Source organism: Oreochromis niloticus, linkage group LG6 (assembly GCF_001858045.2).
Source record: "Oreochromis niloticus isolate F11D_XX linkage group LG6, O_niloticus_UMD_NMBU, whole genome shotgun sequence".
NCBI lineage: Eukaryota > Metazoa > Chordata > Actinopteri > Cichliformes > Cichlidae > Oreochromis > Oreochromis niloticus.
This window is the reverse complement of record NC_031971.2, coordinates 12,365,192-12,378,300: the sequence shown is the minus strand read 5'-3', so window position 1 is coordinate 12,378,300 and position 13,109 is coordinate 12,365,192. Positions and strand designations below refer to the sequence as shown.

Below are 13,109 nucleotides of genomic sequence, written 5' to 3'. Positions count from 1 at the left end.
TTTGCAGCATGCTTCACAATATGAAAAACATATTTTCACATGTACAGACCCAATATCAGATTTACAAACATGACAACTTTGTAAGGACACATAACTTTAAAGTCCAGTTTATCAGCATCACTTAGCAGTCCTTACCTTTCAGTCTAACTTTTCTTCTTCCTCTCCTGTCCTGTCTTTTTATCTTTCTCCATCTCTGAGTGTTGTGCAAAAACAAACAACCAAAAGTAAAATAAAAACCACCGGCCACTTTAACTCCTGACTCTGGCACACGGTTTTGCCTCTTTTCATCTCTTTTTTTGGAAACAGGTGATTAATACAGGATGAATTTCATGTGTTACAGTTCAGGCTCAAGTCTGTTTAATGTTTGAAAGCTTGCATTGATGTAAAATAATAACTCCTGAAATATATCAAACAATATATCTGTTTTGAAAATGTACAGAGTAGAAAATACAGATATTTGTTGACATTTTCTTTCCTTCTTGTCCTGCAGGTCCACTCCTGTTTGTCGCTGGGTTTTCTGTTCGGCTTGGGAAGAGCCAACTATCTGGTAACAGAGACTCTTGCAACAAGGTCCTACAAAACAGGGTCTCTCTGTTACATACAGCTCTGGACTCCACCAACACTACACAGAGGGGGTAGGAGGCAATGGTTGGTTGGGAGAGTTTGCACTCACGCGTAATGACTCCCTTGGTTTTCTAACTTGGCTGAAGACACTGAAGGATCACCCAGATGTTGTTTCCTACTCCTTCGGCCAATCTACGAGCTGATGACAAATGATACGCAAAAGACAGGGATGAAAGCTTGCCATTGAGCAGTACTTAGAGGACAATGCTGTGACAAAATCGCCCAGTGAGCCAAACTGTGGTTCAAACATTCTAATCTGGCTTCCAACTGCTGTCCTCTGCAAGCCTGGGAGGGGGACGCTAAGGGTTACCATTGTGCGAGCCTGGGACTGAAAGGAGATCCAGTTGGCGAGACCGAGGGGTGAATAGACTGTGGTCAGGGATTACAATTTGGAGGTGGTACATCAAGCAACTTAATAATTCTTCTGTTGCTCTCTTTCTTTGTTTCTACACACAGCTATGCAAAAATGTGGTTTGGCTCCATCTATCGGCAGACTCGTTGGATTCGGTCAAACAATCCCGGTGGAACGCTTATTATAATCTGGGCAAGGTCAGTAAACCCTCATTATAGATAATTATAAGTTTTTGACCTCACAGTCAGCAGAGTTATGTACTTTTCAAACTTAAAACTTATCAAGAGTTCAGATTGTTGTGGTTTGTCCCAATCAAAGTCATAAATGCCAAAGAAGGGACGATAATTTTGTGCTAAACTGACAGCAAAAGGATTACCTACATTAATCCAAATAACCAAACTCTATACAAACTTATCTTTCAAGTTGTAGTGGCTGTAAAACCTGTAAACTGCTGTAACAACAAATTTTTGTGATACAGTGTAAACAATGACTTGGCAAGCAATAAAAGTAATATCAGCTATGTAGTGGTTTTGGACACATTTGCTACAGTTTTTACTGTAATACTAAAATGCTGAAGGCAACTGAGCACAACACTCTGCAATACTTACAACCCACTCATTTTGTTAAAAGGCACCATGTGGACCTGCTTAAATGTCTTCTGCTGCAATAAGTTCAAGTATCAAGTATTCCACTATTCACAGAGCCATTCTTCAGCTAACCTTAACTATATAGGTACTTGTTAGATGGTTTTACAGCCAAACAAAAATAATTCGGGGATGGGCCTATAATAGTTATCATAAACTGATTAAATCTGTCAAACATCTTAGGAGAAAAGAAAGTGATGTGCGACTGCCCCCCAGGAATTCACCAGTGTGTCTCTAACACAGATTCATTTTAAATCATTTTAAATTTTCCAATCTCAATTTTAAAAAATTTAAAATGATGATTTTAACAAATATTTTATGAATTTGTCCAAATGTCCTTATTACTGTTTATGATTCACAAACCTAAAATAAAAATTGGAAGGATAAAATTAAAAATCTTGTTTAATTTTTTATGAAGGTGGACACACACTCTGGTTTGAAGGTTGAAGTTTGGGACAAGGACGTATGGCATGATGACCTTCTGGGATCATGTGTCAGTATCTGAGCAGGGGACACACACATTTACCTGCCCAGCTAAAAGAGGAGTTTTGAGGTCCGGTACACTCTGACATGTGACCTCATCTGGCTGGAGACGTGTTATCGTTACAAACATCTGCAAAATAACAAATGTATTTTGAGTTAATTAATGTAAAAATTCATGTGACTCATCAGTTTATGGATTTATTTTGCTACCACTAAGAGATAACTGTATTTCAGTTTTTAGCCTTTATATAAGCTACAGTTCAGGGCTGTATTCATATATTAATATTTTTAAGTGATAGAAAAATTGTACTTTTTTTGGTTTTCAGTAGTTTTTATGATAAATAATTACACACACACTGAATCAGCTGCTGTGTATTTCTACTAATATGTGAGTCTAATTTCAGTTTGTAAAAATGATCAAATCCTTGTTGTGTCACTTTACTTCTGATTCAAATAAAGCTGTCAAAAACATGTTCTTTGGGGTTCTTAAAGGGGACACCTCTATTATAAGAGGTACCTTAGATATATAATTGTTATTATCTGCCAGTATTAAACAAGTAAAAATATTCAGTCTCAGATAAGCTGTGGATATCCCACATCTACTGTGGCCAGTACAATCTTGTTTCCATACATGCGTAAAAGAGTTCACCACTCTGTCAAACTGCTGAGTACAGAGTTCAACTATTTAGGATTAATGGTGTTTAAAAGAGCTGAAGGCAAAGACAAAGAAAAGAAGCCGAGGACAGGAGTGGATTCTGGAGCAGACTGCTGAGAAAAAACTGACCCAGCAGCATCTTCTTCCTTCCCGTCTCTCCACCTTTCTTTCACCCCATCCTTTCTTCTCTCTCTCTCTCTCTCATCTTCTCTACCCTCACCTCTCACCTTTAACCCACCTTCTCTTTCACCGTCCCTCTCCTCCTAAAAATCCCCCAAACTTTACTTGGACGTTTGTTTGTTTTTAAAAACTTTATTCTGAATACATGTACTTAAATACACAAATAAAACTGCCATAACTTGATGAGACCTCATGTTGCCTGCTTTCTTTTCGTGTGTCTGTGGATGTAAAAACAGTAACACACTTTCTGCTCTGTCTGTCTTTAATTGCAAATAAATGCAATATATCTTCATTTAAAAATGCAGTGCAAAAAACTTCTGCTCTAATCTTTTTTTAGCAGAAAGCTTTTTTTTGCCCCTTCCTGATTTCTTATGTTTTAACATGTTTGTTACACTTACATGTTTCCGATTTCATGTTAATGTAATACAGATGGTCAGAGTAAATACAGGATTGTAGTTTTTGAAATGATGATTTCATTAGTTTGGGGAAAAAGCTCTCCAACTTTACTCATGTGAAAAGTAATATCCTTCTAAACCTAATAAGTGGTTTTTTCATCAAGCAAGAGCTGCAATCAAGCATTTGCAATAACTGGTGATGAGTCTTTTACAGCGCTGTGGAGGAATTTTGGTCCACTCTTCTTTGCAGAATTGTTTTCAATTCAGCCACTTTTCTAGCATAGGCTGAGTTTTTAAGGTCATGCTAAATCATCTCAATCTGATTCCAGTCTGCACTTTGACCAGGCCAAAACCTCCATTTTTTTTTTGCGCCATTCTCAGACATGATCTTGCTGCTGTGTTTGCATTATTGTCCTGGTGCACTTGAGCTTCAGGGCACATTAAATGAGACAAGTGAGGCCTTCAGGTTTTCCACATTTTCTGGATAATGGGCCTCATCGTGGTTCGATTCCCAAAGCGTTTGAATGCCTTTGTAACCCTTTCCAGACTGATAGAGTTCAGTGTTTCTTAGCTGTTTCTTTAGATGTCCATGATGTTGCTTTCTGAGATCTTTGTAGTCAACTTCACTTTGTCAGACACGTTCTAGTTAAGTGATTTCTTGACTAAAAATATTCTGGCCATATTCCAGCCTGGGTGTTGCTCTAGTTAACTCCTCGTTGGAGGGAGAGGGAGGGGAAACAGGAGGACAAAGGAGGGCGGGAACAACTGAGCTGTAGTGCTTTTTTTCACTGTGCAATATTTGCAATATTTTTTTGTGATATCGACTGTGCAATAGACTCAGTCAAATGTGGACCCCAGCATGCCTGCTTAAAGAAAAGTAACTTACTTTTCTTTAAGCAGGCATGCTGGGGTCCTCCTAAGGAAAGTTGAGAACTTCATTTCCTTCATGTGGTGAACTTTTACCAAATGTTTCATCAAAGCTCTCCATCACTGACAGGGATTGTTTGGGTCTTCACACTCATCTCCACGAACCCTAAAAAATGAGTCTGACTTTGCTCATATAATGCCAGGAGTGTCTCCATATTCCACAAAAGTCTATGCAGACATGTAACAGTATCCCATATTCATATAAATATTATTAATATATAACAAAAGCTGTCACCAACACAATGTCCCAAGTGCTTTTTTAAACAGGATTTTCAAGTAGAGGATTTCCCTATAGCTTATTTTTTTTAATATTTTGTACACAATAACAGAATAATTTCAGAAAAACACAAATGACTGGTGTCAATATTTGCCCCACAAAACAGGTTCCTTTCATTGAGCTGGGCAATGATGTGCTTGAACTTGTAATGTGCAAAGCTTTTAAATCAAGTTAAAACTGTGACCCAACAGTATAAAAGGTAAAAGTTCGAGCTGTCACTCGACAAAGCATCATGCCAAAAACAAACAAAATCAGTTTAGACTTGAGAAAAAGAATTGTGATGCTAACAAAGCAGGAGAAGATATACAAAGTTTCGCAATGTTTCCAAGTGTGACAAACTGGAGTGAGAAGAAATTCAAAGAGAGCCACACAGTACAGAACAAGCCTGGCAGAGGCAGGAATGGAGAGAGTTCAAAGACTCTGGAAAGAAAACTAGTAAGAGATGTGTTTAAAGACTAATAAAAAATGCTAAGACATGAGTGAATAACTTAGTCAAGTCAGGAATTGTAGTCTCGAAGAAGACAATCACTAGAAGCCTGCACAGGAATGGACTGCAAGATTGCAACCAAGAAAAACTCGACTTCTGCAAAACAGACACCTTCATACCAGACTGAAGTATAGATTAATTAGAGATTAGATGAAACTTATTAATCCTCGGGTGGGTTCCTCCGGGAATTCCGTTTCCAGTAGCACAGCACCGACAGAAGTTGCATGTTACAGAGTTGGAATACCAAATAAAGGGGAATGAGAGTAAAGATATGAGCATAAATATACCATATATACACATATATAAATACAGAATATATAATAGGGTTAAATAGGAATACCAGTGGATTGCACATTTGACTGAGTCTATTGCACAGTCAATATCACAAAAAAAATTGCAAATATTGCACAGTGAAAAAAAAGCACTACAGCTCAGTTGTTCCCGCCTCCTTTGTCCTCCTGTTTCCCCTCCCTCTCCCCTCCAACGAGGAGTTAACTAGAGCAACACCCAGGCTGGAATATGGCCAGAATATTTAGTCAAGAAATCACTTAACTAGAACGTGTCTGACAAAGTGACGTTGACTACAAGATCTCAGAAAGCAACATCATGGACATCTAAAGAAACAGCTAAGAAACACTGAACCTATCAGTCTGGAAAGGGTTACAAAGGCATTCAAACGCTTTGGGAATCGAACCACGATGAGGCCCATTATCCAGAAAATGTGGAAAACCTGAAGGCCTCACTTGTCTCATTTAATGTGCCCTGAAGCTCAAGTGCACCAGGACAATAATGCAAAACACAGCAGCAAGATCATCTCTGAATGGCGCAAAAAACAAATGGAGGTTTGGCCTGGTCAAAGTGCAGACTGGAATCAGATTGAGATGATTTAGCATGACCTTAAAAATTCAGCCTATGCTAGAAAAAGTGGCCGAATTAAAACAATTCTGCAAAGAAGAGTGGACCAAAATTCCTCCACAGCGCTGTAAAACACTCATCACCAGTTATTGCAAATGCTTGATTGCAGCTCTTGCTCAATAACAAACCACTTATTAGGTTAGAAGGATATTACTTTTTCACATGAGGTAAAGTTGGAGAGCTTTTTCCCCAACTAAATGAAATCATCATTTAAAAAACTACAATCTGTATTACTCTGACCATCTGTGTTAACATTTGAAATCGGAAACATGTAAGTGTAACAAACATGTTAAAACATAAGAAATCAGGAAGGGGCAAAAAAAAGCTTTCTGCTAAAAAAAGATTTAGAGCAGAAGTTTTTTGCACTGCATTTTAAATGAAGATATATTGCATTTATTTGCAATTAAAGACAGACAGAGCAGAAAGTGTGTTACTGTTTTACATCCACAGACACACAAGAAAAGAAGCAGGCAACATGAGGTCTCATCAAGTTATGGCAGTTTTATTTGTGTATTTAAGTACATGTATTCAGAATAAAGTTTTTAAAAAACAAACAAACGTCCCAAGTAAAGTTTGGGGGGATTTTAGGAGGAGAGGGACGGTGAAAGAGAAGGTGGGTTAAAGGTGAGAGGTGAGGGTAGAGAAGATGAGAGAGAGAGAGAAGAAGGATGGGGTGAAAGAAAGGTGGAGAGACGGGGAAGGAAGAAGATGCTGCTGGGTCAGTTTTTTCTCAGCGGTCTGCTCCAGAATCCACTCCTGTCCTCGGCTTTCTTTCTTTGTCTTTTGCCTTCAGCTCTTTTAAACACCATTAATCCTAAATAGTTGAACTCTGTACTCAGCCAGTTTTGACAGAGTGGTGAACTCTTTACGCTTTTATGGAAACAAGATTGTACTGGCCACAGTAGGTGTGGGATATCCACAGCTTAACACTCAAAATACATTTGTTATTTGCAGATGGTTTGTAACTGTTACACCGGTCTCCAGCCAGATGAGGGTCACATGTCAGAGTGTACCGGACCTCAAAACCGCCTCTTTTAGCTGGGCAGGTAAATGTGTGTGTCCCCTGCTGAAGATACTTGACACATGATCCCAGAAAGTCATCATACGTTACGTCCTTGTCCCAAACTTCAACCTTCAAACCAGAGTGTGTGTCCACCTTCATAAGAAAATTAATCAAACAAGATTTTTAATTTTATCCTTCCAATTTTTATTTTAGGTTTGTGAATTATAAACAGTAATAAGGACATTTGGACAAATTCATAAATATTTGTTAAAATCATATTTTACATTTTTTAAAATTGAGATTGGAAAATTTAAAATGATTTAAAATGAATCTGTGTTAGAGACACACTGGTGAATTCTTGGGGGGCAGTCGCACATCACTTTCTTTTCTCCTAAGATGTTTGACAGATTTAATCAGTTTATGATGACTATTATAGGCCCATCCCCCGAATTATTTTTGTTTGGCTGTAAAACCATCTAACAAGTACCTATATAGTTATGGTTAGCTGAAGAATGGCTCTGTGAATAGTGGAATACTTGATACTTGAACTTATTGCAGCAGAAGACATTTAAGGCAGGCTCCACATGGTGCCTTTTAACAAAATGAGTGGGTTGTAAGTATTGCAGAAGTGTTGTGCTCAGTTGCCTTCAGCATTTTAGTATTACAGTAAAAACTGTAGCAAATGTGTCCAAAACCACTACATAGCTGATATTACTTTTATTGCTTGCCAAGTCATTGTTTACACTGTATCACAAAATTTGTTGTTACAGCAGTTTTACAGGTTTTACAGCCACTACAACTTGAAAAGATAAGTTTGGTAGTAGAGTTTGGTTATTTGGATTAATGTAAGGTAATCCTTTGCTGTCAGTTTAGCTACAAAAGTATCGTCCCTTCTTGGCATTTATGACTTTGATTGGGACAAACCACAACAATCTGAACTCTTGATAAGTTTAAGTTTGAAAAGTACATAAACTCTGCTGACTGAGAGGTCAAAAGACTTATGATTATCTATAATGAGGGTTACTGACCTTGCCAGATCATAATAAGCGTTCCACCGGGATTGTTTGACCGAATCCAATTAGTCTGCCGATAGATGGAGCCAAACCACATTTTTGCATAGCTGTGTGTAGAAGCAAAGAAAGAAGAGCAACAGAAGAATTATTAAGTCTGCTTGATGTACCACCTCCAAATTGTAATCCCTGACCACAGTCTATTCACCCCTCGTCTGGCCAGTTGGATCTCCTTTCAGGTCCCAGGCTCGCACAATGGTAACCCTTAGCGTCCCCCTCCAGGCTTGCAGAGGACAGCAGTTGGAAGCCAGATTAGGAACGTTTGAACCACAGTTTGGCTCACTGGGCGATTTTTTCACAGCATTGTCCTCTAAGTACTGCTCAATGGCAGCTTTCATCCCTGTCTTTTGCGCATCATTTGTCATCAGCTCGTAGATTGGCCGAAGGGAGTAGGAAACAACATCTGGGTGATCCTTCAGTGTCTTCAGCCAAGTTAGAAAACCAAGGGAGTCATTACGCGTGAGTGCAAACTCTCCCAACCAACCATTGCCTCCTACCACCTCTGTGTAGTGTGGTAGAGTCCAGAGCTGTATGTAACAGAGAGACCCTGGTTTGTAGGACCTTGTTGCAAGAGTCTCTGTTACCAGATAGTTGGCTCTTTCCCAAGCCGACAGAGAAACCCAGCGACAAACAGGAGTGGACCTGCAGGACAAGAAGGGAAAGAAAATGTCAACAAATATCTGTATTTTCTACTCTGTACATTTTCAAAACAGATATATTGTTTGATATATTTCAGGAGAGTTATTATTTTACATCAATGCAAGCTTTCAAACATTAAACAGACTTGAGCCTGAACTGTAACACATGAAATTCAATCCTGTATTAATCACCATGTTCCAAAAAAAGAGATGAAAGAGGCAAAACCGTGTGCCAGAGTCAGGAGTTAAAGTGGGCCGGTGGTTTTTATTTTACTTTTGGTTTGTTTGTTTTTTGGCACAACACTCAGAGATGGAGAAAGATAAAAAGACAGGACAGGAGAGGAAGAAGAAAAGTTAGACTGAAAGGTAAGGACTGCTAAGTGATGCTTGATAAACTGGACTTTAAAGTTACGCGTCCTTACAAGTTGTCATGTTTGTAAATCTGATATTGGGTCTGTACATGTGAAAATATGTTTTTCATATTGTGAAGCATGCTGCAAACAAACTGAGGTAGATTAATGGTATTATTTAAATACTGCATGAAAACACTCTGCAGTTTAGTGCAGGATAAACAGGTTAGTTTGCTGTACTGTGATGGATTTAAAGCAGGGCTGTCCATCTCCAGGCCTCAATCAGCCAAGACAACTCATGAAATATCCGCTGACATTTTGAATTCAGTTGTGTACATTCACAAAGAGTAATAAATCTCAGAGCCGCAGGTCAACTGATCACAGCCTGTACACTAAAAAATCTGCTGGATCCCACAATGAAAATTGTGATTCTTTTCCCTATGCTGAGCCACGACAACCTATTTTAGGGTTCCCGCACCCGCTGAATCTGACTGTGCTCATTTTCCTGTTTAGAGGCAAAGTCACCCTCTACAATGTAGAAAACAGAAAATAGAGCTATGTTTTTAATTTTTTTATTCTTTTGTCTGCTCATGTTCTGCTTAACAGGTTCAAGCTGAGAATATTTATATAAAAATTAAAATTTGACTAAAGCAAAGTTTGTATTCTCATGTACGTATTATTTTCATTGTTACATTAATACACTGTTTAGTTAGTTCTGCACAAAAAATAGCTGGTGCCTTGAGGCAACTGTTGTTGTGATTTTGCATTATATAAATAAGGAACTTTATGTATGAACCTGATTTGAGGTGAGTCCGTTCAGTGAGGACAGACAGGTTCGTGCAGCTGTGACTCGCCTTAGTCGACCACCAAGGTGAACCTGTAATGTGGTGCAAAGTTGTTGTTATAAATAATTTTGTTTTAATTATTTTAAATAAGGTAATTCACAGTGTGTGTGTTTTAACCTGGCGGATGTAGTGCGTGCCATAGGTGTGTATGAGCTGACTGTACTGAGCTCTGGTGAAGCTGTTGTAGCATCTTGGTAGCTTAGCTACAGCCGAGCTGAACTCAGGGCTGAGAGGCGGTCTGTCTGATACTCGGTAACTGGACACAAAGAGACAGATTAGTAAATGATCTCAACAGAAGCTTTTCAAACCACGATTACAGAATAACCTGAATTTATGTGAGTATTCTGAGTTATTCACAGCCTACATGTAATGGTTGCAGGTGACCCTGTGTGTGCTGAAGGTGTGGCGGTCCTCTTTTGTCCTTTTTGAAGCAAAGTTATAGGCAGTGGATTGCGTTCCTCCCACATCCAGGCTAGCAGCCACAAACTTCTCTAAATTTAGGCCAACCTGTTATAATAAATGAGACAAATGATTAATGTGTGGTCAAATACGGGACTTTACAGAAGTGATTGATTTTTTCCACATTTTAGCTCGCCAGTACTGAGACATTTTGTGATGTATTTGTCCAGATCCTAATTTATGTTCAAACATGGCCTCATGTTTGAACATAATATAAATTTATTGTGTAATTTTCCCACTTGGGTCAAATAAATATTGTCTTGGGATGTTGAAGTGTATGAGAGTAAATGTGTACTTCGTTGATTTCTTTTCAGAACATTGGTTCTCAATTTGATGGCAAAAGGTACATTTCATTTTTGGTCAGAAGGTGGCAGTCTTGTGAAGGCGTGATTACTGCACCAAGATGCATGTAAAATATGTCATTAGTATAGTAAAATGTGCCCTACCTTCCAGTCAGTACTGTCCTGGGAGGTGTAAGTGTCAACCAGAGAGCTGTGAATACAATTCAAAGTAAACAATCACTGTAAACTTTTACAGATTGATTTCAAAGTTAATTTTAATGATTTTAAACAGTTTGCCAAAGTTAGTATTTACAGATGAACACCTGTTATTGTAACTAGACTTTCAGCTGTGAATATTATGATGAAGAGAATTTAGGCCAGAGAAGGTGTTTAGCAATCAAAATGCTTACTATTAAATGGGTGTGACTTTTCATTTCATCATTGCCAAAGACTGAATGAGCTTTAATTAGATGGAAATCTTTAGATAGCGAGTCAACGGCTGAGCCAAAAGATGCTCAGTTGTCACAGCTGTTTTTCATGGTAACTGATGCGTTCTCAGTTCAGCCTGAGTATAAACAACACAATTTAACTGTGCACATTTGTCTTTGGAAAGCATGCATTAATTTTAAGCAATGATAAAAATGTATAAGACTATACCTAACAGAGCTGTGGGCACTGCTGTAAATGTCAGCACTGCATCGGCTGAATGCACGCCAGTCCACTGCAGAGACTGGCAGCTGAAAATGAAGACAGATCATGAACATGTACACATAAAGTGTGTGCTACTGTTCAAATGGCTCTTTGTTGTTGCATCTTTAGTTACTTTTTGCAGCACGTTGCCTTGAAGCGGGTTGGAGCAGAGAGTACATGTTTCACTTGGGGTGAAGTAGGTATCCACATCAATCATATAGGCTCCCTTTCGTCGCAGAGTGACCACGTCAAATCCCTCCCCCACCAGGTTGTGACCTGGTATAAAAGGAGCAGCCTTGCACTGGACGTAGTTTCCAGTCTGACAGGAAAGAACAGGGGAGTTGCAGGACAGAAAGAGAAGGAGGCTCAGGTAGAGAGGAGGTGGGGTTGAATAAGACAGCATAGTTGCAGTGAAAAAGACTGATATTTTGGACAAACAGAGAGAGAGAGAGAGATAAAGACATAAGTGATCATCATTTCAACAGCAGGTGATTCTCAGTAAAGTAAAGATCTCCAAATGTTTGCAAACATGCAGCCTCAGCTGACTGCAGGTTTCCCCGACCTTATAAACAGTACAGGAGACAACAGTGTGTGAATTAACGATTTGCATAACTCTTAAGTCTATGATATGTCCCCCTTTATTACCTGGTGCAATGAATTTAAAGAATGTTATTACCTGATCTGATATGATACTTGATGAAGGATAAGATTTGCATAATATTATGAGCTTGGATAAACCTGTGGTCAGCTGAGACTGAAAAAGTCAGTTGGTTGGGTGAGGACATGTTTCTCCCACTTAAAATTCTGTGATCGGATGAACAGAATCAACTCTCTGGAAAATATAGTTTGTTTAGTTACTCACTGCACAAAAAATGCCATTTTTCTCTTGCCATTAAAATGTTTTGTTCACATACAATGCTATTTAGAGGAAAACACTTTTGTTTGTGTGCACTGGCATCACATCTGATGTGATTCCTCACAACATGCTGCTTGATTCCAACTCGTCTGAGAAGTTGGAATATGTCCAGTACTGGTGGTAGAATTTGTTTACTTCTAAGGATTATACCTAAAAATACATTTCACATGTAAAATGATCTTGGCTTAAAAGAAGACACAATAAGAAATAAAATCACAAAACACATATACAATACAAGTATACACAGGTTCCAAGAATAGACTGAGTCTTTAAGCTGTCGGCTTCTAAACGTATTCATGCTCTCTGCTGTATTGTTCTTTTTTTTCTTTGAATCTTAAATCTCTGTCTAATTAAAATAAAATTAACAATAACTTTGTGTAACATTTAAAAAAATGTTTTCTACCTTTTACAAAATGTTGCAGTTCTCTGTCAATGACGCAAGTCGGACAAAAGCAGCACAATGAGCCAACAAGATTTGTTCAAAAACAGACTGAGGAGCACAGCTTTTAAAGAATAAGATGGGTACACATGCTCAAATCAACAAAGATAAGCATCATAATAAATTAACCAACAATGACTTATTGGACCCAGGATTAAGGAAGTGTCCTTGGAATAACTTCATTGTCAATGCAGAGAAGCTGTTTGAGATTATGTACCCACTTAGCTGTGTACATGTAAGAGAAAGAAGGCTGTCAGCCCCCAAACCACAACAGAGATGCCACACATGCAGTTTGGTAGAAATCTCAACAATTATTAGAGCCATGTATATTTTTTCCTTTGCGAAATATACTTATTTAATTAATAATTAAATAATAAATGTAATTAATAATATAATTAAATAATAAATGGACTGGTGTACTGTCCAGGGTTTTCCCCACCGTTCGCCCCATGGCAGCTCGGATCCGCTCCAGCCCCCAT

At 38.4% G+C, this 13,109-nt stretch overlaps 2 protein-coding genes across 2 annotated transcripts in view; both read right to left on the bottom strand.

The window, feature by feature from the left end:
• The window catches only part of LOC109202491 (perforin-1-like), a 25,372-nt gene extending 12,564 nt beyond the window's left edge, over positions 1-12,808 (bottom strand). The window contains exon 1 of the mRNA XM_019360143.2: positions 12,595-12,808. The gene's annotated coding sequence lies outside the window, so the exon portion shown is untranslated. The remainder of the gene's footprint in view (positions 1-12,594) is intronic.
• LOC109202515 (perforin-1-like) lies at positions 8,153-11,695 on the bottom strand. The gene is made up of 8 exons (XM_019360199.1): positions 11,409-11,695; positions 11,243-11,322; positions 10,751-10,796; positions 10,210-10,352; positions 9,963-10,101; positions 9,797-9,877; positions 8,559-8,654; positions 8,153-8,434 (listed from the first exon to the last, which is right to left on the bottom strand). Exons 1-8 carry the CDS (start codon positions 11,676-11,678, stop codon positions 8,153-8,155), a joined length of 1,137 nt encoding a protein of 378 aa, XP_019215744.1. The 5' UTR covers positions 11,679-11,695.
• Positions 12,809-13,109: the final 301 nt, after the last annotated feature.